This window comes from Chlorocebus sabaeus, chromosome 26 (assembly GCF_047675955.1).
Source record: "Chlorocebus sabaeus isolate Y175 chromosome 26, mChlSab1.0.hap1, whole genome shotgun sequence".
In the NCBI taxonomy this organism is placed as follows: domain Eukaryota; kingdom Metazoa; phylum Chordata; class Mammalia; order Primates; family Cercopithecidae; genus Chlorocebus; species Chlorocebus sabaeus.
The window spans coordinates 26,603,051-26,629,329 of NC_132929.1; the positions used below are offsets into that span (position 1 = coordinate 26,603,051).

Genomic DNA, 26,279 nt, shown 5'->3' on the forward strand with positions numbered 1-26,279 from the left:
TCAGATTTCTTTAATCATTTGCAGAGAGTAGTAGTTAAATGTTACTTTAATAAATGATACTTTGATCTTTTAGTTAGAAAAATGAATAAACTTCAGGAAAATATCATGGGATAATAAGAATTAGCAAAAATAGGTGAGATGGTGGGGAACAAACTTTCTTACAAGTTCCCATCAAAAAAAGCATTTCAGAATCAGTGTGGATTATTCTATTAAAATGTTAATAAAATGTGTTATAACTCTAGCACTAGATAACCAGAAATAATAAGGGGAAACAGTATTTACTAATTGGCTTTTAGAAAGCCATGTCAAAGTAAGGTTACTAGTCTCTCAAAAAATAAAATAACCATAATCAGATAATTAAAGTTAATTATTTAAAAAAATTTAAAAATTATTAATAATAGCTGAGAATGGTTAGAGAAATATACCCAAGTTGTCGAGGTATAAAAGAATTGCAGTACAAAGTATGATAAATGAGTGTGCATATAATTGAGGCCTCTAAAGTATTAATAGTAAGGGATACAAATAGGTTAAATGTTGAATTATTCACTTATGCCCAGGATAGTTTATACTTTATTATGTCTTACCTAGAGTACTTCAGTGGCTCCCAACTCCAAGGACTCTCTGCCTCCAGCTCATGTTTTCTCTTCTGGTGAATTGCCCTCATTCTTCATCTGGCTAAATTCTATATATTCACTAAGTTGCAAGTCAGCCATCTTCTTCCTTCCCTTGGCTCTTTCTGCATACCATTTTTCTCCTTCTGTTCCACATATGTGCATGAGCTCTTGCACATGTAGTTAACACTTCAGCATCTTTAGTCCTTTTAGGCATTCATCACTGTATGGGTCTTGGGGAGTTTTCACTGAAGAATGAAAATAATGTGGTTTGAACTTTATTTTCAACCTTGAGCCTTTCCAGCCCTTCCTTAGATGACAATCTTAATGCTTTTGACTCGGAATTAATATTTTTTTCTGCTTGCTCTCCAAATACTGTTCCTTTCCATGTCTTTTTTATTCTCTCTACTTTCAAACTTTGTACCTCTAATTTTGAGCTTCTTTCTGCTTTTTGGTTTAAACTCTTTACCTTCAATGTGCATAGAAAACATTTCTTGAGGTATTCACTGTTACTGGAAGTGTTAATGCAGTGGCTGGATGACTCACTGTCACAGATGCTATTAAAAAGATACCACTGTTGGATGGTAAGTGCAAAGGTTTGAATGTGTTTGTCAAAACCCATATTTAAATTTAATTGCCATTGGGATGGTATTCAGAGGTTGGACTGTAAAGAGGTGATCAGGCCATGAGGAATCTGCCTTCATGAATTGATTAATGTCATTATCATGAGAGTGGGTTGTTATAAAAGCGAGTTTGGCCCTCTCTTGCTCTCATGCTCTCTTGCCTTTCTGTCTTCTTCCTGATGCAGCATGAAGGCTCTTGCCAAATGCTGATGCCATGCTGTTAGATAGCCCAGCCTCAAGAACAATGAATGAGCCAAATAAATTGCTTTTTCTTTTCTTTTTTTGTTTTTTTTGAGACAGAGTCTCACTCTGTAACCCAAGCTGGAGTGCAGTGGCATGATCTCGACTCACTGCAACCTCTGCATCCCAGGTTCAAGCAATTCTCCTGCCTCAGCCTCCCGTGTAGCTGAGATTAGAGGTGTCCACCACCATGCCTGGCTAATTTTTGTATTTTTAGTAGACGCAGGGTTTCACCATGTTGGCCAGGCTGGGCTTGAACTGCTGACCCCAAATAATCCACCCACCTTGGCCTCCCAAAGTGCTGGAATTACCACCCGGCCATAAATTTCTGTTCATTGTAAATTACCCATTCTGTGGTATTCTGTTATAGCAACATAAAATGGATTATGACAGAAAATTGGTCCTGAGAAGTGAGGCTGTTGGCTATTAAAAATATCTGAAAATGTGGAAATGGCTTTGAAACTGGGTAATGAGTAGAGCAGAAGAATTTAAAGGAGCAGGCTAGGAAAATTTTAGATTGCCATAGACATAATATTAAGGGCAGCTCTGATGTGGGCTGAGAAGAAGAGGAGAGCTGTAGGGAAAATCTGAAAGTTAGAGATTAAGTGTTCATGATCAGAATGTTGTTAGAAATATGGGCTTCACTGTCTCTTAATATCTAAGTTACTTAAGTGTACTTAAATTCTAGGTTCATTAAGTGTATGAGATCCCAGACAGGAAAGAGGAATATATCTTATTGGAAACTGGAGTAAAACCATCTTTCTTATAAAGTGGCAAAAGTCTTGGATGAATTATGTCTTTTCATGCCTGAGGGCTTTATGGAAGACAGAATTTAAGAGCGATGAACTAGGATATCTGGTGGAAGAAAGTTCTATGCAAAATATTGTAGGAGCTGTGTCTACTTCTAACTGCATGCAGTAAGATATGGGAGGAAATAAATGACTTAAAGATGGAATTTATAACTAAACAGAAGCATAATAGAAAGATGGAAAATTTTTAGCCTGGCCATGTAAAGAATGAGAAAATGTGTTTGGGAGACCAGGTCAAGGATCTGGTCAGGTGATAGAAATGATCATCAAGACACTGGGAGAGTAACACTAAAGGCATTTCAGAGATCTCAGAGGTTGCCCTTTTCTTCACAGGCTCAAGCTCTGGGAGTGCAGAATGCTTTCGGGGGATGACTAGGGTGCCCTTCATGGCCTTGCTGCCCAGAGCTTCCTCAAGTCTCTGCTCCTGGCATTCTGGTACAGCATTCCGTGGTTGCTCCATCCATTCATGTGGGCCCAGGTGTGGCTTCACCTGCTGTTCCAGAAGATTCAAGCCATAAACCTTGGTGGCATATGTGGTGCTAATTCTGTAGGTGCCCAATGTGCAAGAGCCGTGGGTTCATGGCGTCCTCCACCTAGATTTCAAAAGATGTTGTGGACTCCCTGGAGCTTAGGCAGAGACTTGTCTTGGGTGTGAAGCCATCACAGAAAGTGCCTGCTAGGGCAATGCCGAGCAGAAAGACAGGATCAGAACCATCACAGAGAGTCCCACCAGGGCAGTGCCTAGTGGACCCTTAGGAGTGGGGTCACTCCTGAGACCCCAGAACTGATGCTACTAGTTTGCCGCATCAGCTTGGGAGAGTTGCAGGCGTGAGACTCCAATCCCCTGAGAGTTGCTGGGTGGACTGAGCCCCGAAATCATAGGACTTTATCATAGGTGTGGGGCTGCCTAAGGCCTTGAGTGTCCAACTCCTGCCCCAGTGTTCCCAAAAGGTGGGACGTGGAGTTGAGATGATAATTCTGGAGCATTAAGACTTAATGTTCATTCCTCTGTTGGGTTTTGGACTTATTTGAGACCACTTACCCCTTTCTTCTGGCCTATTCCTCCCTTTTGGAATGGGAATATCTACTTTATGCCTGCCCTACTATTGTATTTTGGAAGCATATAACTTGTTAATTTCACAGCCCCACAGCTGGAGAGAAATTTGCTTTTAGTCTCACCCATATCTGATTTAGATGTCTCTGGACTTTGGAGTTAATGCTGGAATGAATTAAGGCTTTTGAGACTATTGTAATGGAATGAATATATTTTGTATCATAAGGACATGATATTGGTGGGGCAGGAGCAGAATGCTGTGGTTTGAACGTGTACTCCAAAGTTCATGTGTTGGAAACAATCCCCAGTGAAACAGTGTTGGGAGGTGAGACCCAATAAGAGGTGATAGGTCACGAGGCTAGACTTCAGTCATATGGCAAAGGTGTCTGTAAATGTCTCTGGGTGGTCATGATCTAGATAAGAATTGAGAGGTTTATTACATAGAAAGAAAGGGAGAGTGGATATTGGCGTCTGCTCTACCACAGTAACAGTATGAATTTTCTTGGCTCTTTTGAATTAATTAGATTATACAGATTAAAAGGAATCAGAATCTATGTTAACCTTAGGGAGATTTCACATTGAGTCCTTTTGGTGCAATCATGTATCTAGGAGCAGTTTGTTCAGCAAAACATGGTCACCTCTTCATTATAACTCATTAAACATTTTTGCATGGGAGCAGCAAGTTTTCGGTAGATTTGGTTTATCAGTTATCTTTCCTAATTGAGTCTTTTTTAGCTTCTAAGGGAGGTAAAAAGGTAAAAATGAAGGATAGTTTGTCTTTAATCACCTAGTAGTATGAAGACTTACAGTAGACATTTACCAAATGGTAGTTGATTTATTACTGGAAGTATTTGATTAGATCATCCTCAAAGTCCCTTAGAGTTTAAAAATTGCTATTAGATTCCAGTCTTGAATTATTTTGGTAGTGAATGGTAACTTTGACAGTTTTTTGCTTTGTTTTAAATATGAACCTCTGTTATTGTTTTAAAATTCTAGTTCTCAATTTTGAACCATATGGACTCTCCTTTTCTTCATCTGGCTTCACTGGACGACAGTCTCCTGCTGGCATTTCTCTTGGTTCAGATATATCTGGGAATAGTGCTGAGACAGGACTAAAAGAGTAAGTTCATTTCTTATTAAAATGGAGATTATGGGAGTGTTTAAATGTCTTTTAGCATTCCATTTACCTTCTGCTCGTGCCTTGTATCATCATAGTCATTATTTGCTTATTTTAGGATAACTTTCAAGAAGTCTATTGTTTCAGTGGTTTTCACATAATTTTCAAAGGGAGAGGCACACTTGTGACAATGTGTTTTAATATAATGGTTTAGAAAGGTTTTTAAAGCTAAATTCTGTATGGGCTGTTGTTTCAGTGGTTTCTATTTATTGCTCTTAAGGTATTTATATTGTACAGTATGTTCTTTAAGAGCTTACCTACCTTCCAAGACAGCATAAAATGTGTACAAGCTTTATACATAGTAATAATATGTGTTATTGCTACATATTTTTTATATATATATATATTTAGAGGCTTATTAGAATTTATACTTCCAGGTTGATATTTAACATATCATTCTACATTCCTCATTCTTCTGAGAAATATATCCTGTAACCATCTCATTGGAACATTGACAGATATAGAGGTGAACATAAAATAAGGTGATTGATTTCACCTGAGGAAGCCATATAGTCAGTCACCCAGTGAAGGCATATACAGATGCCCCTCAACTTATGATGGAGTTACATTCTAATAAACCCATTATAAGTTGAAAATATTTTAAGTCAGATCTACCAAACACCAGATCTATGTCTAGAACTCAGTTCTGCTAATCATTGGCCCATTATTATTTAATATTTTATTATATTATTATTATTATTATTATTACTTTGAGACACATTTTCACTCTTGTTGCCTAGGCTGGTGTGCAATGGCACGATCTCGGCTCACTGCAACCTCCGCCTTCTGGGCTCAGGCGATTCTCCTGCCTCAGCCTCCCCAGTAGCTGGGATTACAGGCTCCCGCCACCATGTGCAGCTAATTTTTTGTGTTTTTAGTAGAGGTGGGATTTCACCATGTTAGCTAGGCTGGTCTCAAACTACTGGCCTCATATGATCCACCCACCTCGGCCTCTGAAAGTGCTGGGATTACAAGCATGAGCCACCGTGCCCAGCCTATTTATTATTTTATTAGCTCATTATTATCTCTGCATTGCAAGAGAATATCCTATCACATTGCTAGCCTGGGAAAAGATAAAAGTTCAAAATTTGAAGTGTGGTTTCTACTAAACTCTATTGCTTTCACACCATTGTAAAGCCAAAAAAATCATTAAATTGAACTATTATAAGTCAGGGACCATCGGTAGTCACCTGAGGAAGCTATATACTTTGCTCAAAATGCTTTTAGAGTTTCTTTCCAGTCACCTTGAAAATTGGTGATGCGTTTGTTTAAATGTTTTATTTGGAGCTGAATTTCATTGTAAGGTTTATTTTGATTTCGGAAACATAATTAAGTTACCTTTAGAAACATAATTAAGTGAATAAAATGAGATGACATGTGTAAAGTACATAGTACAGCCCAGTTCATAGTAAGTGATTGATAAATGGTAGTTGCTGATATTAATAAGGATTGTCATTACCATCATTGTCTTCATTACCCAAGAGGTGAGTTTACCAAATAATATTCGTGATCAATCTGAATAATTTTGGTCAATATTCTGATGTGACAATAAAGTAAGGAAATGGTTTTCTTGTTTGAGAAGAAGCTGCATCTAATAGAGTTAAAAATGTTTTAAGTAATGGCCACATTGTTGGAATAAATGTGATAAAATCTCAAAAGTGACAACTTTGAAGGATGACATTTGAATTTTGAGTTCTTCTGTAGTTATTAAGAAATCAGTCATTTTATGTTCATCATTACATTTGTCAGTTCAGTGAAATGGTTACAAGTATTTATTGGAAGAAAGATACTAATAATAGATCATGAGGAATGTAGAATATGTTGAATGAAATGGCATGAATTCAAATTCTTCTTTTTTTTTTTGAGATGGAGTCTGGCTCTGTGGCCCAGGCTGGAGTGCAGTGGCCGGATCTCAGCTCACTGCAAGCTCCGCCTCCCAGGTTTACGCCATTCTCCTGCCTCAGCCTCCTGAGTAGCTGGGACTACAGGCGCCTGCCATCTCGCCCGGCTAGTTTTTTGTATTTTTTTAGTAGAGACGAGGTTTCACCGGGTTAGCCAGGATGGTCTCGATCTCCTGACCTCGTGATCTGCCCGTCTCGGCCTCCCAAAGTGCTGGGATTACAGGCTTGAGCCACCGCGCCCGGCCTTAAATTCTTCTTCATATCCTTTTTTTTTCCTGCTCTGTTAACCTCCTTATTTTGTTTCCCAGATATTTAATTTTGGTATTCCAAACATGGGGAGCAGATATTATTTGTGGGCATTTGATGGTGGAGGTGACAGCAATTAAGTGTCCCAAACAGGGACCAAAGGGACAAGGGAAAGAGACAGGAACCCTTCAAACCCAGGGAGGAACTTATACACTTTTACCTGCACAACAGGTGACAGCATCTGTTACTATAGTACTGAACTAGGATCTGGGGGCTGTGGCAGGGCCTTGTAAATACTGTACATACACATCTACTACCCTCAAGAGAAATGACATTTGGCAAAACTGCTAAGCAATTATATAACATATGCTGTATTATTGTGAAATGGAAGATGAGGAATGAATTTAAAATTTGTTTCCAAAGAGGACCTCAGCTCACACATTATTTCAGAAGAGGAACATAGTAATTGGCAAGGTGAATCATCGTAGAGGGAAGACAGTTGCTCTTTTACAGTCCCTGGCAACTTGAGAATAAAGTAGTAGCAAACCTAATTTATAATTTCTTACCTGGAGCACCCTATCTCAAATGGGAATTCCTAGAGCTGAGTTAAAGTACATCCCTAATCTTTTGAAGCTTAGTTACTTGTCTGAATTTACATCTATGTTTGAATGGTCTGAATAAAAATAATACAAGGACACACTGTAGAAAACCATGTATTATATAATAGTATTGTCAAAATCCGGGCAAAGATGACTCATGTTTAAAAATACTCTTTTTCTGGTGTTTCATGTCATTAAGAAGCATATTTTGTGTATGAAATGGCCTTATGTTGCTTTCTTATGTATTTTCCCATTTATTTATTTATTTATTTATTTATTTATTTATTTATTTATTATTATTTGAGACAAGTCTCGTTCTGTCACCCAGACTGGAGTGCAGTGGTGTGATCTTGGCTTACTGCATTCTCCATCTCCTGGGTTCTGGTGGGTTCTCCTGGGTTCTCATGCCTCAGCCTCCCAAGTAGCTGGGATTACAGACGCCTGCCACCACGCCTGGCTAATTTTTATGTTTTTAGTAGAGGCTGGGTTTCGCCAAGTTGGCCAAGCTGGTTTTGAACTCCTGAGCTCAAGTGATCTGCCTGCCTCAGCATCAGTGCTGGCATTACAGGTGTGAGCTACTGCACCTGGCCATATTTTCCCACTTTTTAGATGATCTGTATGTATGCATAACAGAATATTTGTGTTGATCATAACTATGCATGCAGATGAAATAAATAAGAAAAATCTTTAAAATAGTTTGAGGCTCCTTTTAGGCTCCTTTTGTACCTCCTGCCCCTTTTTGCCAGTTGTGGATTGAGTTCCCTGGGAAGCACATTCCGTGATGGCATTTAGTATGCAGAATAATTAGGAGTCTCATTGGGATCAACATCTATAGAAGGAAGGAAAAAGAAGCAGGTTTGGGCAGAAGTTAAGATGCAATGCATTGCCAGTGACAACCTCTGCTGGCACCATGGGGAGCTATGGAGCTGGAAAGACCCTTCAGAGTTGTCCTGAGTTGAACCAAGATGGATGGCAAGGACTTTATACTTCCATTCATCCATCACTGGATGTAGGCTGCCTTGGAAGGGGCGTGATCTTGGGTGAAGTAGCCCTCTGCAGCTCAGGCAATCTCTGAAGAGGCTGAGAGCTGACAGCACTCCCAACAGCTGGTCAACAGTCCTTCATTGAAGAGGGATCCGGATGGAGCAGCCCATTGTCCTCCACATCTGCCTTTTGTTGTTGTTGTTGTTAAACTACTATTTAAATCATTTATTAGTAAAATTTAGGGATTTGTTCTCCTTTTTTTTTGTGAATAAAGGTAATATTTTGGTTAAAGGGAGTATACAGATACTATAATACTCTTGTGGATATTCACAAATTCCCTAGAGGTGCTTCTTTTGAGAATTCTGTTCTAGAAATGTTAGGGGTTATTTCTGTGGTTCCCGTGACCACTTGGGATCTGCTTATGGCAAGTACAACCAATTTTTGTCTAAGAGGTTTATTGTATAACTTTTTTTTTTTTTTTTTAGAAAACTCTTTTAGAACCTGGAGGAAGAAAGGGGGAAATGAAGATACTTGTAAAGGGATACTCAGCAGTAAAAATCATTGAGAAGGAATGAACCAGTTCCCTTTAGGGCATTTTTAATTAACATTCAATTTTTCCTTTAGCTACTTACTTCTTAATAGCATTAATTCTTCACTCAGTATGAAGTGTAATTACCTGCTTTTGCTTTGTTTTGGGCTCAAAATCACATTGATGATGATTCCAACAATTTCAATACTAATAATAATAGAAATATTTCTGAGTCTTCCTTTTTGTTCATTTCATGATCAACTCATCTTGTAGTAAAAATGATTTTTTAAAAATGCCATTTTGGACCATGACAGAGATGCTTAAATGAGTCAAGTGCCAAGGACACATTTTTTTTTTTTAACTCCAGTGTTATTGAGATATAATTGCTAAATAAACATTGTATAGCTGACCCTTGAACAATATGGGTTAAACTGTGTGGGTCCACTTAGTACACAGATTTCTTCAGTAAATATGTTGGGAAAAGTTTTTCAGATTTGAGATAATTTGAAAAAACTTTCCAACAAACCGTGTACCCTAGGAATATAAAAAAATTAAGAAACAATAAGATTGTCAGGAATACATAAAATATATATAGATACTAGTCTATGTATTAATCGACTGTTTATGTTATTAGTAAGGCTTCCAGTCAACAGTAGGCTATTAGTGGTTAAGTTTTGGAGGAGTCAGAAGTTACATGTGGATTTTTGACAATGCAAAGAGTCAGTGCGCCAACCGTCTCCATTTTTCAAGGGTCAGTGGTATGTATTTAAGGCGTGCTATGTGATGTTTTGATATACCTTGTGAAATGATTAACACAATCAAACTAATTAATGGACACATAGCTCTTATATGAGAATAGTAGAGATGATCCTTGGCTATTTTAGCCTGCGCTTATTAGTCACTCTAGATTCACGACTGCAACGTTTGTGACAACATTAGGATTCTGAATTTGGCCCTGGACTTACTGCCTAGATGCCTTGTTTAGGCTTTTTAGGTAGGACACCTGGCTCCTAAATAACACCTTAATTCTTTTTCAACTTAGGTGTAAAAATTCGTCAGCCTCAGGCTTTTTCCTAAAATCTTACTTTTTTCTTTTATAGATAAAACTTCATTGCATTTTGATAAAAGTACACTTAATAATAGTTGAAAATGTCGCGAGTATGCATAGTGAGAAAAACCTTTTGGATTAAAGTAAATTTATGGGGAGCATGTATTCACGGCAACTTGAATTTATGTCTCCTGGGTTGTAAAAGAAAAAATACAATGTAAATTTATACATAGGAGTACATTTGAATGATGTTTTTGCTTTTAACAGGATTTTACTTAATGAATTTATATAGGTTTAATTCCTTCATATTGCTAAGAAATTTGAATCATTTCTCATCTTTAACCCATCAGAATTAAAGGTATTTTTGAAAAGTCAGTGGAAGAAACTGATTTACAGTAGTTCTATTTTTGTATAACTTAAGCAATTAAGTGAAAATTAAATGCTGTGAAATTTTTAACTAAATCTAGAGTTCTGCAGCCTTAAATCAAATCCTTTGACTAGAGGGTGGAGGGATGTTGGCTATAACTAAAATAAAATCTAGAGATCGAGGTTTTACTTCTGGCGTGCAGAATATAATGTGGCAGTTGTTTTTAAAAGGCCATGGGCATTGATATGTTTTGAAAGAATGCCTCAAGAAAGTAACTATTAGCAGTTATTTAAATTGACTTGATTTTATTATCAACCTCCTTAGGACAAATAGCTTGAAGCTGGAAGGTATAAAGAAATTGTGGGGGAAAGAAGGCTATCTTCCCAAGAAGGAAAGCAAAACTGGTGATGAAAGTGGAGCTCTGCCTATTCCTCAAGAGAGTATAATGGAGAATGTAGATCAAGCTATAACAAAAAAGGATCAATCTCAAGTTCTTACCCAATCTAAAGAGGAGAAAGAAAAGCAGCTGCTGGCATCATCATTATTTGTTGGGCTAGGATCAGAAAGTACAGTCAACCTGGTAAGTAATTGGTTCTATTCCTCTAAGAATCGTTGTTGTCTGTTTGTACAAAAAAACTGGCTCTATAAAAGCTCCTGGCTGTCATCTATTTGTATGGTGAGAAGTGGCTTCCCCAGTTCTTACTCACCATCATTTCCCAGCTCCAGAACCACTAATGACACACCTTTTATATTCCTGAAAGAGAAAATGCAGTTGGCTCAACTTGAGTCAGGTGTTCTCTGTAACCCAGTCAGTGGACAAGGGTCAGGCTCCAAATAGTTACAGGTATGACCACGGCGACTCTCACCCCTGTGGGTGGATGGGGCAGTTCTCAAAGGGAAGGGGGATGATGATAATCATTCAACAATGTTGGTCTATCTTTGTAAAAAGTACTCCTCAAAATTGTATTACATAAATTGTATTCTCCCAGAACATTATTCAGCTCTAAGAATGATCAATAATATTGCTTTGTAAAATGAAAAAATACTTAAATGATGTATTAAACAAAAAGTACAGAGTATAAAGTTTTATTTATACCTTGTTTATACCTAAGGCTGAAAGGAATTATACAAAAATGATAATTATATTCAGATATTAAGATTATGATTTTTAAATTTTTTATACTGAGAAATTATTTTCATAGTAAAAGAATGACAAGTTGGAGTGAAGGACAGGTGCTATTTTTGAGCATCTGAGAATACGATGTAATGTATCCTCCTTTTGGTGGCTAATGAACCCACCTTGTACAAAATTTTCATTAGAGTGACATCCCAGCTCTTTCAACCTCCTCCTCCCATGGTGAAATTTCCCCTTCATTCCTGTCAGTACCAGGCCAGATGGTATACCATACTATGTACTCTTTATCCTTGTCTCTTTCTTTTGTAGACTCACCAGTCTAGATCCTGTTTCTGTCAGACTTGATATTCTCTCTTAAGAAAAAACAGATTCAGCCTAAAAATATTAATAATTAATGTATCTTAATATTTTCTGAGTTGACATTTGCAGATCAGCAGTAAAGTGACTGATCTTGGGTTTTTGAGTTGTCCTGGTAGGCTGTGATGAGAGGGTACCAGTGGAATGCTCTAGGAGGAACACACCAAAGTCAGATTACACCCAGGCTCATGGAGCCCTGATTTGTGAACCTCATTGCTGCCTATTTAACAAGTGCATAGCTTTCAGGTAGATTTTTTCCTCAGGAGAACATTCAGGGTGATATTAGGTTTTTTTGTGGCGAGTTTGAAATCAGAAATGTTATTATGATGTCTTTTCTATTAATGATGCTAAATCCTTTTTGGCTTACCTCTTACACTTCTCCCTCATTCTCACCCAGCTGTCACTGAAGAGTAGAAAAAGCAGTGTATTTCTCTGTTTTATGAGACCCTGAATTCTGTGAGGAATTGTGTTGTAACGTAGATGCGTCATAAAGAAGGAGGAACAGTTAATGATGACATAAAATTAGCATGTATCCTCTCACTTCTCAGCCCCGACCCTTCCTCTGATACTGGGGCAAAGCAGATAGGATTGGGACTAACTGAATGTGCTCCTTCTGTGTCATGCCTCATTTTGGATGGCTGTTTTTCTCCAGGAATCCTGTTCCCTGCTGATTTTTCTTACGTTAGCGTTCTCAGTTATATACATCAAGACTCTATTGATGTATTTCATTTTAACTAGCTTTTATTTTTAGGTCTGTGATCCATTTTGAATTAATTTTTTACATCACTTTAGAAAGGCCAAGGTTTATTATTTTTTTTCACCTTTGGCTTCTTATTTCACCTTTTTTTTTGAGACAGTCTTACTCTGTTACCCAGGTTGGAGTGCAATGGCATCATCTTGGCTCACCGCAACCTCTGCCTCTCAGGTTCAAGCAATTCTCCTGTCTCAGCCTCCCCAGTAGCTGGGATTACAGGCATGTGCCACCAAGTCCAGCTAATTTTTGTATTTTTAGTAGAGACGGGGCTTCACCATGTTGGCCAGGCTGGTCTCAAACTCCCGACTTCAAGTGATTCTCCTCCCTTGGCCTCCCAAAGTGCTAGGATTACAGGCGTGAGCCACCATGCCCGGCCTCACCTTCATTTTTAAGACATTTTTTTTTTTGAGTATGCTGTGCTAAACTGTTTCTTTTCTTCAAGCATTTAAACAAAGATATCGCTACAATGTCTTCTGGCCTGTATAGCTTCTGAATACTGGCAGATTGACAGTGCAGAAGAAAAGATCATTAAGCTTGAAGACAAAGTAATAGAAACTATCCAAAATGAAACATAGACCAAAAAAAAAAAAAAAAAAAAAAAAAAAAAAAAAAAAAAAAGCAGAGAGCATCGGTGACCCAGGGGACAGTAACAAGCAGTCTAATATACATCTGTTTTTTTTATTTTTCGTTTTTTTTTTTTTTTTTTTTTTTAAACAGAATCTTGCTGTATTGCCCAGGCTGGAGTGCAGTGTCACAATCTCAGCTCACTGCAACCTTTGCCTCCCAGGTTCAAGCAATTCTCCCACTAAGTCTCCTGAGTAACTGGGATTACAGGCATGCACCACCACGCCTGGCTAATTTTTTTTTTTTCTTTGGTAGAGACAGGGTTTCACCATGTTGGCCAAGCTGGTCTCGAACTCCTGGCCTCAAGTGATCCACCTGCCTCAGCCTCCCAAAGTACTGGGATTACAGATGTGAGCCACCATGCCTGCCCTCTAATATACATCTAACTTGAGTCCCATAACTACTGAAAATAACTACTATTTAACAGTTATTAGTAACTATTGAAAATAACTACAGTAGTTTTTGTGTCCCCTTGTTTTTGTGTCAATAAAATGTTAGTTCTTGTTTGGCGACTTCTGAATTTGGAGGTAAGAGACAAAAATCATCTGTTCAGAGTTGGAAGAAGGTGTTGGGACTTGAGGAGAGTGACAGAAAAGATATGAAAAGGGAACTAGAATTCTGGTCAACTAGAATCATGTAAAGGATACTGTGTAGTGTCAAAGCACCCCGGGGGGTGGAGGTGGAGAGTAGTGCCAGTCTGCTGCACTGATTCTAAATAGAACTTTGTGAGGCAAGGGAACACTTGAACCATCACTCCTCTTACATAGATTCACAGAACATTCTTCAGAAAGTTTAGACCAACAATGACAAGTTTGCCATTCTGTCTCCTGAATGTGTGGCAAACATCACTAGTCAGTTATTGTATTCTTTCCTGCTGAGTGTTCCAGTCAGCTGCTGCCAGTTAATTCTTGAGATAAAATCAGTTTTTCTTTCCTGCTTACTAACTCACAGGCCACGAAATCATGATTATTATAGATGACTAAAACGAGGTTGGGTCATCCCTGCATTCAAGAGTAACTTAGGCTTATACAGAACAACTATGGCAACTCAAAAAATGGCTAGTTTTCTCACTGTTTTTTAATTTGTTCAGTTCTATATGCTAGTATTCTGAAATCTAACAAGTTTTTTGTTCATGACTGACTTTTTGACCTTATTTCTTTTTCTGATTCTATGTGTTTTTTTAATGAGAAACAAGATTTAGCTAATAGTTCAAAGTTATATAGCTGTCAGAATTTTAGGGCTTAACATTTTATTTATCTCTGATTCTTTGCAAATTTATTTTTTGTAGTTAGAACCTCAGCAAATTGTTATATTGCCAAGTTGAAATTATAGATGAATGTTTAAAACTCATGACTAGTAGAATGATTTCTTTTTATATTATGATGTTTTATTTTTGCAGCTGGGAAAAGCAGATACTGTCTCTCACAAGTTCAGAAGGAAATCAAAAGTCAAGGAAGCTAAAAGTGGCGAAACAACCAGTACTCATAATATGACCTGTTCTTCCTTTAGTTCTTTGTCAAATGTGGCATATGAAGATGACTATTACTTGAATACTTTGCACGATAGAGGAGACAAAGAATTAAAGACATTTTCTCTCAGTTCGGAACTTTTGGATTCTGAGTCACTCACAGAACTGCCCTTGGTTGAGAAATTCTCAAATTGCAGTCTGTCTACACCTTCATTGTTTGCTGATAACAGCATGGAAATTTTTCACCCTCCTCAATCTACTGCAGCCTCAGTTGCCAAGGAAAACTCTTTAGCTTCATCTTTTTTGGAAGAAACTACTGAATACATACACTCAAATGCTATGGAAATCTGTAATAATGAAACCATATCAGTGTCTTCTTATAAAATTTGGAAAGATGATTGTTTATTGATGGTCTGGTCAGTCACTAATAAGAGTGGTTTGGAATTGAAAAGTGCTAACCTAGAAATTTTTCCTGCGGAAAATTTCAAGGTAAAATTTAAAGGTATTATTGTTTTATTTTCAGTGTGTATTTTGTGTTCTCTTTTCCTGCGCTCTTTAAATGTCTCGTTCACTTTTGTCATAAACAGTAAAACGAAATTCTCAAATTATTTAGCAAAGTGGAAGATTAAGGAGTAAGGATATTGAACAATAAATGTGTATACTGTTTACTTCTTTCTGTCACCAATTTATTTTTATATACTGAGTGCTCAGACATCAGTTCTCTTTCTTCCCTAGCTCTGACAGATTGCCATTGTGATTGCTGGAAGTATGTTTAATTGCATTATTGTATGGATATCCTTGGTGGAGTTGTAATGAGATTTGACTAGTATATTTATCTTCGACAAAACTGGCTCAGTTTCTTCTATGAGCTAGAATATATTGAATGGGATATTGTCTGCGCCACTGACCAGAGCAAAAGTTCCTGATACTAGATGTGCTTTACAATCACCTGTCGGGCCGGGCGCGGTGGCTGACACCTGTAATCGCAGCACTTTGGGAAGTTGAGGTGGGCAGATCATGAGGTCAGGAGTTTGAGACCAGCCTGACCAACATGGTGAAGCCCCGTGTCTACTAAAAATACAAAAGTTAGCTGGGTGTGGTGGTGCACACCTGTAATCCTAGCTACTCAGGAGGCTGAGGCAGGAGAATCACTTGAACCTGGGAGGTGGAGGTTGCAGTGAGCCAAGATTACACCATTGGACTCCAGCCTGGGTGACAGAGTGAGACTCCCTCTCAAAAAAAATAAAAATAAAAATAAAAAAATAACCTGTGGAACTTAAAAAAACAGACCAAACCCTTCCCAGTTGCTTTAACTCTACCACCAGAGCTTGAGGGTAGAGAATGAAAATAGATGACACCTGTATTTGTATTTATATTTAAATTCTTTTAAAAATTATTTTAAAACTCTCCTATCTTTAAAAACCTAGGGCCAGCCAGGACATTTACAGAGTTTTAACTGTAATGCCATTTGTTAACATAATTTTGACCTGTGTACAATTATTATTTCATTATCTGTTCTAGTGAATTTTTCTCAAGTGAAGTTGTCAGTCATCTTCATAATGTAGTTTGTTATTAACTTCCCACATTAGTATGATTTGTACCACTTAAATAGAAAATTGGTAGTCATATAATAGTCTGTATTGATCCCTTCCTTCTTCAACACTTTTATTCCTTTTATTTGCAGGTCACCGAGCAACCTGGATGCTGTTTGCCTGTAACGGAAGCAGAAAGCACCAAAAGCTTTCAATATAGTGTGCAGATAGAAAAACCTTTTACAGAAGGAATTCTTTCTGGTTTTATTAGTTATCATATGATGGATACTCATTCTGCTCAGCTGGAATTTTCTGTAAACTTATCACTATTAGATTTCATTAGGTAAATGTTTTGTGAAATGTTAATTCAAGTTGTTCATTCACCAACTATTTTTTAGACCTCTTCTGTGGATGGAGGCACTATGCTGGGTGCTAGGGAGTGTAACAGTTAAAAACTACACACAGTTCCTACCTTAGAGGAATTTCTAGTCTATGGAGGAGACGTGGTGCAATTACATACATACGTATGTAATTATGAATTGTGCTATGAAGAGAAAATAAGTGGTACAATGAGGGATTATAGTGAGAGACCTGATTTAGGTTGGAGTTGGTGACCTGGAAAAACTTGTGAGAAAAAGTATTATTTAAACTAAATAACTCCAAAGATTCTGCATGGCTTTTAAAAGTTTCTCTCGTTCCTATTTTATTCGATTATTTCATAAAATCTGTTTGTTAAGCTTTAGAGAAATGTAAGAAAATTTCTCAACATAGTTATTAAACTTTTATTAAACATGCAGTTTTTGCCATTATACTAGGCACCATGCAGTGTTACCAAAATAATTGAAAACAATATCTTACCTGCTCTAATTTTGTTTTATAAATGTACTGTTTTTGAACATTAAAAATATGAAGGCTGCCTGAACCCAGAATGCAGAATACCAATGAATATCTCTATATATATTCGTAACCTCCACATGTCACTTCTGTTACAATACAATGCTCTAACTTTTGTTCATCATTCTTTTTTTTTTTGAGACAGGGTCTTGCTGTGTCACCCAGGCTGGAGTGCAGTGCCACACTATGGTTCACTGCAGCCTTGACCTCCCAGGCTCAAGTGATCCTCCCACCTCAGGCTCCTGAGTAGCTGGGACTACAGGAATGTGCCACCATGCCAGCTAATTTTTGTGTTTTTTATAGAGACAGAGTTTTGCCATGTTGCTCAGGCTAGTCTCAAACTCTTGGGCTCAAGCAATCTGTCTGCCTTGGCCTCCCAAACTGCTGGGATTGGGGCAAGGGCTACCATGCCCAGCTTTGCCCATTCTTTAAAGTCTTTTAGTAATAACATAACTGTCAGTCTATTAGAGTACTGTATGCCTGTGGTGCTGATAGGATAAAATCCAGCCTTTAAAAAACTTAAACGTTGTGTGATTGTGGAGGTATATCCCGTGGCGAACCTTAGTAATCAGAAGAATCACAGTATATTTAACACAGACCGTTGTTCTGTGTGTATTAATAAAATCCTCTGTATTTTTAAGATATCTTTCTTGATTATCAAATCAATAGATACTTATTATAAAACTTAAATGCTACAGAAAAATATAAGTAGAATATAAAAGTTCTTTGTAATCCTATCCCCAGATATATCCAGTTTTAACTATTTGATCTTTAGTCTCCTGAACCATTTAAAAAATGTATTTGTTAAAGTTCTTTCTTTTGGTCTAATTTACTTAGGGTGCTAGATCTTTGTATTCATGTTCTTTTTCATAGCTTTGATAGAGTATCCCATTATCCCCAAATTCAAAGTAGACATGAAAGAAAAGTTCTGTATTATATTTGAATGGTTTATGAAATTACTTGGTAAAATCTTGCTGGAATGACTAGTAGAAAGAGAACTGAGTGATTTATTGAAATGGTATTTTAAATTTAATAATATACCTGCTTTCAGTATTTTCATCAGGTTGGAGGATGATACTAACCATTTTTAGCATATTTGCTTTAAAGACGTAAATCTTATGGGACCCAAATTTACAATGATTATGTTTTATTCTCATGAGGCATTTGAAATTTGTTTATTTAGAATAATTTCACTGTTTTTGACATATATCTAATTTTAAAAATTATTTTCAGACCATTAAAAATCTCAAGTGAAGACTTTGGGAAACTCTGGTTATCCTTCACCAATGATGTGAAACAAAATGTAAAAATGTCAGAATCTCAAGCTGCACTTCCTTCTGCACTAAAGACTCTGCAACAGAAACTAAGACTCCATATTATTGAAATTATAGGTTTGTAGAGTTATGAAAAGGCTATTCTGTGTTTATAGGAGCTTTCTTATCACTGGAACACAAATTAACTCTTACAAGTATCAGATTTCTTAGAGCTTTATTTCCTATTGTGACTGTCTTTCCGATGAATGTGCTTTTGAGACTGTATTAAATAATTTTTTATTGGAAAATACACATATATAAAATATACCATTTAAAAAATTTTTAAACATGTAGTTAAATGGCATTAAGTATATATACACTGTTGTGCAACTATCACCATCATCTGTCTTCAGAATTTTTTTATCTTCCTCAGCTGGAACACTATACCCATTAAACACTAACTCGGCCTTTCCCCTTCCTCTCTACCTCTTGGCAACTACCATTTTACCTCTTATCTCTATGAACTTGACTACGTTAGGTACCTTATATAATGTGGAATTATACAATACTCGTCCTTTTATATCTGGCTTATTTCACTGAGCATAATATCTTCAAGCTTGATCCATGTTGTAGAATGTGTCTGAATTTTAATGTGGTACATTTTGTTTATCCATTCATCTGTAAATGGATACTTGGGTTACTTCCACCTTTTGGCTATTGTGAGTAATGCTGCTATGAACAGGGTTAAAAAATACCTGTTTGTGTCCCTACTTTCTGTTCTTTATTTGGTTATATACCCAGAAGTAGAATTAGTAGATTATATACATGATAATTATAGATGTTGTTTGTTTTTTTTTTTGAGACAGAGGCTCACTTTGTTGCCCATGCTTTAGTGCAGTGTGCGATCTGAGCTCACTGCAACCTCCACCTTCCATGCAAGCTATTCTTATGCCTCAGCCTCCCGAGTAGCTGGGATTACTGGTGTGTGGCACTATGCTCAGCTAATTTTTTGTATTTTTTAGTAGAGATGGGGTTTCACCATATTGCCCAGCCAGGTCTAGAACTCCTGAGCTTAAGTAATCTGCCTGCCTCAGCCTCCCAAAGTGCTGGGATTACAGGCATGAACTACTGTGCCTGGCCTAGATTTAATTTTTTGAGAAACCACCATAGCATTTTCACAGCAACTGCATCATTTTATATTCCCACCAGCAATGTACTGGGGTTCCAGTTTCTCCACATCTTCATCAACACTTGTTATTACCTGTTTTTTTTCTTTAATATTAGCCATCCTAATGGGTATGAAGCATAGTATCTCATTGTGGTTTCAGTTTGCAGTTTCCTTGGTGATTAGTGATACTGAGTATCTTTTCACGTGCTTATTAGCCATTTGTATATTTTCTTGGAGAAATGTCTGTTTAAGTCCTTTTGCATTAAATCATTTTTCACTTTTGTTTTGTTGTAGGTAATGAAGGGCTATTGGCCTGTCAGCTGCTCCCATCCATCCCCTGCTTACTGCATTGCCGAGTTTATGCAGATGTATTAGCCCTGTGGTTCAGATCCTCCTGCTCTACTCTTCCTGACTATTTACTGTATCAGTGTCAAAAGGTGATGGAGGGATCCTAGCAGAAGCTCTGCTAAATTTTACTCCATCAAGATCAATGGTTTACATAGATAAACTTATTTACCAAAGTAAAAAGAACTCATGGTATGTCTAATGAAAATGGGGATTATTACAAGTGTGGTTTATATGTTTTCTTTATGATTCATGGTCAAAAAGGATCCCCAAAACTGTATCCCTAACTTTTAACTCAGGATTGTACAGTATGTTTAGGTTCCTCAAAAAGTGACCTAAGCTAATGTTATAAACTGCTAATGATTTATATATCACTTAGTGTGTAGAGGGACTGAAAATATTTATTTTGTTATAAATAATTTTATAGCACGTTTACTCTAGTGCTAGCTAATTTTTAATAAAGCCAAGTCTCAGTTTTCTGCATTAAATGAAAGGAAGACATGAAATTGATAATCTCGAACTTAATTCATATTTGGCTTTGGAATGCAGTTATGTTTTTTGGTAGGCAAGTCAATACTTTCGATTATGTTTGGCTTAGATCAGTGTTGAACTAAGTTGGCATAGCACACACTAACAGTTGTAGGAGATCCATGAGCATGCTGGATATTGAGGGGATCCAATCTGTGGTATATTTTTTATTATAGATAACTGTTACACATAATTCCAGATAATTTGGCTACAAAATTTGTCTGTTTTCCACTTGGATTTATTTTAAAATTCAAAGTAAATCACTCTATTCTTATTTTGAAAACTCAGAGCCATTTTCAAAATATCATATAGAAACAAAACCCATAAAAGCACACAGTAACAAAGCAAACAGATACAAAAATGGCTTTTTAGTTACCCAAATATTTTAGTCGGTTACCATTTAGATCTTTTTGGCAAATTAAAATTTGTGATTAGAGTATAAATGGCAAAACTGTCTTTTCCTGGCCTTTGAATCCACTAGTACTCAATGGATATAGCTGAAGCAGAGACTGTCTAAGTATAACATACAGGTTTTTCAGTAAAATGTATCATTTTCATGTTATAGTTATGCCTGTGTGGCCTCTGTCAGAACTATTATCAGTAAAAGAGGTTAAGCCTATATATGAATGATGGACCAAAATCTTGAGGTTGTACATTAACTGAAATAGTATTTTATAAAATCTTATGGTGCTGTGGAAAATATTATTTCACCTTTTCTGACACTTCACCATGGAGACTATTTTAAGTCATTGCAGTTAATACTCTGGTTAATTGGTACTGTTAATTACCCGGGTCAGGAATTCTGATTTTAGGTTTATCTCATTAATCATGGCTGATAAAGAAGCTAAGGGGATTCCCCAGAGCTAATAGATTTCATTAGTCATTTGTGTCAAGAGTATTCTTCCCTAAAAATAAAAGCAGTATTTTCTTTCTCAATTTTTAAGTTATTCATTAAAAAATATATAACATCTTGTTACTTTTATTCTTTTAAAAACATACAGTGAAACCTTGCTACAAGAGTAATAAGTGACTGGAATTTCTTGCATAATAGGTTCCTCCTTTTGAATAGATCAGATTCATCCCCAGGCTCTCAGCAGTGTCATGATGAAAGGAGTGTGCTGACTCCAGGGGTGCGGTGAACACTGGTAGCTAGCCTTATCAGCTCCCTCCTTATTCCTACCTCTGTCAGCAGCATCCCTCGCCCCTTACCTAATTCTGCTGTGACTCTGACAGAGAGGAAGTGCCTTCTCACTTTGCAAAGGAATGCAGCATGTCACAAAGAAGGTGCTCCAGTTTTTTGTGTCCTTACTTCCCTATGTTTGCCTAGTTACTGAGGCTAGGTCGAGTGTGGAGCATAGGTAAGATGCTGAGAGCACATGGACAACTACCAGGGAGATCTGCTACTTGGTTACAGGGTGTATTCATGAGTGGTGGCTGCAGTTGTTGTGAGAGACATGCTTGGCATACAGAGCTGCCTAATGGATGGGAGACATGTAATGGTAGATTTAGGGCTGGGAGCATGATTTTGGGTCTGCCCAAAGGAACGTGGTGTCACTTTTGTTCTTTCTGACCTACTACATAAAAAGTAGGGTAACAGGGTTTCTACTGAAATGTTTAGTAGAATGTTTACAGTTTTTATATTTTTATGATTTTACAAACAAACAACAATAATAGAAGAATAGATTTTAAGGAACTTCAGAGCAGTATATATTCTGTCTAAACTCATTGAATGTTTTAAGTTGTAAAGCAGGCATCACACCAGCCTTTATTTTTGCATTGCAGGAGATGTGATATAAAGTAGGGAGTTTTGTTTTGTTTTGTTTTGTTTTTTTGAGATGGAGTTTCACTCTTGTTGCCCAGGCTGGAGTGCAATGGTGCAATCTTGGCTCACTGCAACCTCCGCCTCCCAGGTTCAAGTGATTCTCCTGCCTCAGCTTCCCTAGTAGCTGGGATTACAGGCATGCGCCACCACACCCAGCTAATTTTTTTGTATTTTTAGTAGAGATGGGGTTTCTCCATGTTGGTCAGGCTCGTCTCGAACTCCCAACCTTAGGTGATCTGCCCGCCTCAGCCTCCCAAAGTGCTGGGATTACAGGCGTGAGCCACTGTGCCTGGCCTAATTTATTTTTGTGGGTAGACTCATTCTCTTTACCTAATAGTTATAATTTAGTCAGTGAAGGGGCAACATCTGGGGTAAGAGCTCTGGAGGAGATGCTCAGCTTTGTGAGTTTTGTGCCAGGCATCTTTGCTGAAAATGGAGATGGCAGCAAGTGTGAATCTGGGGGAATAGAAGGGAAGACAGAAAAGCCTTAAGAGTAGATGGAGGAGGAAGGGTACCAGAATAGTCCCTGTGGAGGCCGGCAGATCAGAGCTCAGGGTTTGAAAGTGGGCCTGAGTAAGGGTCCTGCTAGAGAAACTGCAGATGGAAGCTGAGCAGTTACCAACTGCTAACATGCCAAGTATGCCAAGCACAGCATGTGTCCTATAGAGGAGCATTATTTTAAACAACGTTCTATCATCTACCAAAATAATTGTGGTAAAAGTGTAGTATTTTATTTTTTCCTTTTATGTCAGCAATATTTTAAAATAATGATCTGTTTATCTTGTATTTTTATGGATAAATGTGGTATTTGCCTCATGATTGTGAGCCACTGAGAGTGCACTGAATCTATTCACACGTCTTTAAGATGTTTTGCTGTGTTAAAAATTTTAGGAGAGAAAAATGCAAGTGAATAATTATTTAATAGACATTTATTACTTTATTTTGGAGTTGAATTCTGTCATTTGAAAAAGTTCAGTAATGTAATAAATACAAAGTGATCTGTACTTTTTTTGGTCTATATGTTCTTTATTAACTAAGTAGCTGAATAGTAAGTAATATTATTTAAACAATAATTTGGTAGACATTAGCTAAAAAGAGCAGGAGCAATTGGAATGGGATGAAAAGAATGATTTATTCATTACAGCCCCCAAAGAATCTTGTCTAATTGGTTAAAAGTAAAGATATTGATATTTCTGTTTCAATGTGATGGTCAGAGAGAACTTTGTGGGCTTCAGACAAGTTACAGCATAGATTGATTCTCAGGATGCCTGTCCATATCCCCTGCTTTCACCTTAGGCTGACCATCATGCCCTTCCTTTATAGACGTCTGAAGATGCCAGAAACACAGCAAATCAATTAGAAATTTTGTGACCAAAGAATCTGAGTGTGCTGGCCATCTCTGCCTCATGTATCCTAAAACACAAAGCTAGATCAGAAATGGAGTTTAAATCCCACCGATTTGTGTCTCTTGTTGGCTACAATGTATAAGAAGAAAAAAAAAACCCTGAGACTTGAAGCTCCATCTTTGGGGCACTGAGGTCAAAAAAGGAAGTTTAAATGCACTACACTCACTATAGTAATTGAAAAGAAGGGAGCTGTTGAAGGGAGGGGTGGCCTGCAGTCCTATGGGCTAGGGTTAATGATTGCATGGTAGTTACTGGTTTAGTGTATACATAATGGGAGACTGAGATTTTTGTGTTTAGGAACTCTCTCTGTGTGTATAGTTTTTTTTTTTTTTTTTTTTTTTGATTATTTTTTAAGACTTTTTTTGAGCAGTTTCAGGTTCAAGCAAAATTGAGAAGTACAGAAGTTTCCCATATACTCCATCCTGCCACATACATGGATAGACTACCCCATCATGAGTATCCCCTACCAAAGTGTTATATTTGTTATAATTCGTGAGCCTACCTTGACATATTGTTATCACCAAATGTTTTACATTAATGTTCACTCATGATGTACATTCTGTGGGTTTAGACAAATGTATAATGACATGAATCCACCAGTGTAGTATCATACAGAGTGTGTTCACTGTAGTAGAAATCCTCTGTGCTCTGCCTGCTTATCCCTTCCGCCCTCCTGCCCCCACCCTGGTAACCACTGATGTTTTTTACTATCTCCATAGTTCTGCCATTTCCAGAATATCATATCATTGGAATCATATAGTAGTAGATTGTTAGTAGAACAAGTTTTACATTGTTCTCACTTAGTTAATATGCATTTAAGTTTCCTCTATATCTTTTCATGGCTTACTTTTTAGAATTGAAAAATTCATTGTGTATACCACAGCTTTTTTAATCCATTCACTTACTGAAAGACGTGGTTGCTTCCAAGTTGTGGCAATTGTGAATAAAACTGCTATAAACATTGTATACAGATTTTTGTGTAGACATGTCTTCAATTCCTTTGGGCAAATACCAAGGAGCATGATTGCTGGATCCTATGTTAAGAGTATGTTTAGTTCTGTGAGAAACTGCCAAATTGTCTTCCAAAGTGGCTGTACTATTTTGCATTCCTGCCAGCAAAGAATGAGAATTCCTGTTGCTCCACGTCCTTGCCAGCATTTGGTGGTGTCAGGGCTCTGGATTTTGGCCATTCTAATAGGTGTGTAGTGGTATCTCATTGTAATTTGCATTTCCCTGATGACATATGGTGTTGAGCATCTTTTCATATGCTTTGTTGCCATCTGTCTATTTCTGTGTGTGTATGTGTGTGAGATGCCTGTTAAGGGCTTTAGCCCATTTTTAAATCAAGTTTTCTGAATGTTTGAGTTCTGTGTATATTTTTGGTAACATTCTCTTGTCAGATGTATCTTTTGCAAATATTTTCTTCTGGTCTGTGGTTTATCTTTTCACCCTCTTGATAGTGTCTTTTGCAGAGCAGAGATTTTTAATTTTAGTGAAGTTCAGCTTATTAAATGTTTCTTTTATGGATTATGCCTTGATGTTATATCTAAAAGTCATTGCTAAACCCAAGGTTATCTAGATTTTTCTCCTGTGTTATCTTCTTGGATAGTTTTGCATTTTACTTTTAGGTATATGATCCATTCTGAATCAATTTTTGTGCAAGGTGTAAGGTCTATGTCTAGATTCATTTTTTTTGTTTGTTTGGTTAGTTTTTTTTTGCATGTGATGTCCAGTTGTTACAGCACCATTTCTTGAAAAGACCATCTTTTCTCCATTATATTGCCTGCTTCTTTGTCAATGTGTTACTCTGTTTTTACGTTACTCTAAAGAAATACCCGAGGCTGGGTAATTTATAAAGAAAAGATGTTTAATTGGCTTATGGTTCTGCAGGCTGTACAGGAAGCACAGTGCTAGCATTTGCTTCTGGTGAGGCCTCAGGAAGGCTTACAATCATGGTGGAAGGCAAAGGGAGAGCAGGTGGTGTCTCATGGTGAGGAAGGGAGCAAGAGAGAGAGGAGGGAGGTCCCAGACTCTTTTAAACAAACAGACCTCATGTGAACTAACTGAGCAAGAACTGACTTATCACCAAGGGGATGGTGCTAAGCCATTCATGTGGGATCTGCCCCATGATCCAATTACTTCCCACCAGGCCCCACCTCCAACATTGGGAATCACATTTAAACATGAGATTTGGAGGGGATAAGCATCCAAACCGTATCAGTCAAATCAGTTGACTATATTTATGTGGATTCATTTCTGGGCTCTCTGTTCTCTTCCACTCATCTATTTTTGTCTTTTGCCAGTGCTACACTGCCATGATTATTCTAGCTTTATAGTAAGTCTGTAAGTCAGGTAGTGTCAGTCTTCCAACTTTGTTCTCCTTCAATATTATGTTGGCTATTCTGAGTCTTTTGCTTCTTCAGATTAAATTTAGTTTATAGATATGTACAAAATAACTTGCTGGGTTTTTTTTGGGATTGCATTGAATCTAAAGATCAAATTGGGTAGAAGAGACATCTTTAATCAAAGATACTTTTATTTCTTCCTGCCGAATCAGTATACCTTTTATTTCCTTTGTTGCCTTACTAAATTTACCAATATTTCTAGTATAATGTTGAAAAGCAGTGGTGAGAGGAGATATTCTTCTCTTCCTCCTGATCTTAGTGGGAAAGCTTCTAGTTTCTCACCATTAAATATGATGCTAGCTGTAGGATTTTTGTAGAGATTCTTTATCAAGGTGAGGAAGTTCTCTCTATTCCTGATTTACTGAGATTTTAATCACGAATGGGTGTTGGATTTTGTCAG

At 37.3% G+C, this 26,279-nt stretch overlaps 1 protein-coding gene across 1 annotated transcript in view; it reads left to right on the forward strand.

Moving 5' to 3' along the window:
- AP4E1 (adaptor related protein complex 4 subunit epsilon 1) overlaps positions 1 to 23,072 on the forward strand; it is an 88,814-nt gene extending 65,742 nt beyond the window's left edge. The window contains exons 17-22 of the mRNA XM_008016617.3: positions 4,334 to 4,457; positions 10,513 to 10,768; positions 14,458 to 15,015; positions 16,211 to 16,401; positions 18,186 to 18,343; positions 19,668 to 23,072. Of these exons, the coding sequence (XP_008014808.1) occupies positions 4,334 to 4,457; positions 10,513 to 10,768; positions 14,458 to 15,015; positions 16,211 to 16,401; positions 18,186 to 18,343; positions 19,668 to 19,828 (1,448 nt within the window). The 3' untranslated portion in view covers positions 19,829 to 23,072. The remainder of the gene's footprint in view (positions 1 to 4,333; positions 4,458 to 10,512; positions 10,769 to 14,457; positions 15,016 to 16,210; positions 16,402 to 18,185; positions 18,344 to 19,667) is intronic.
- The last annotated feature ends 3,207 nt before the right edge of the window (positions 23,073 to 26,279 follow it).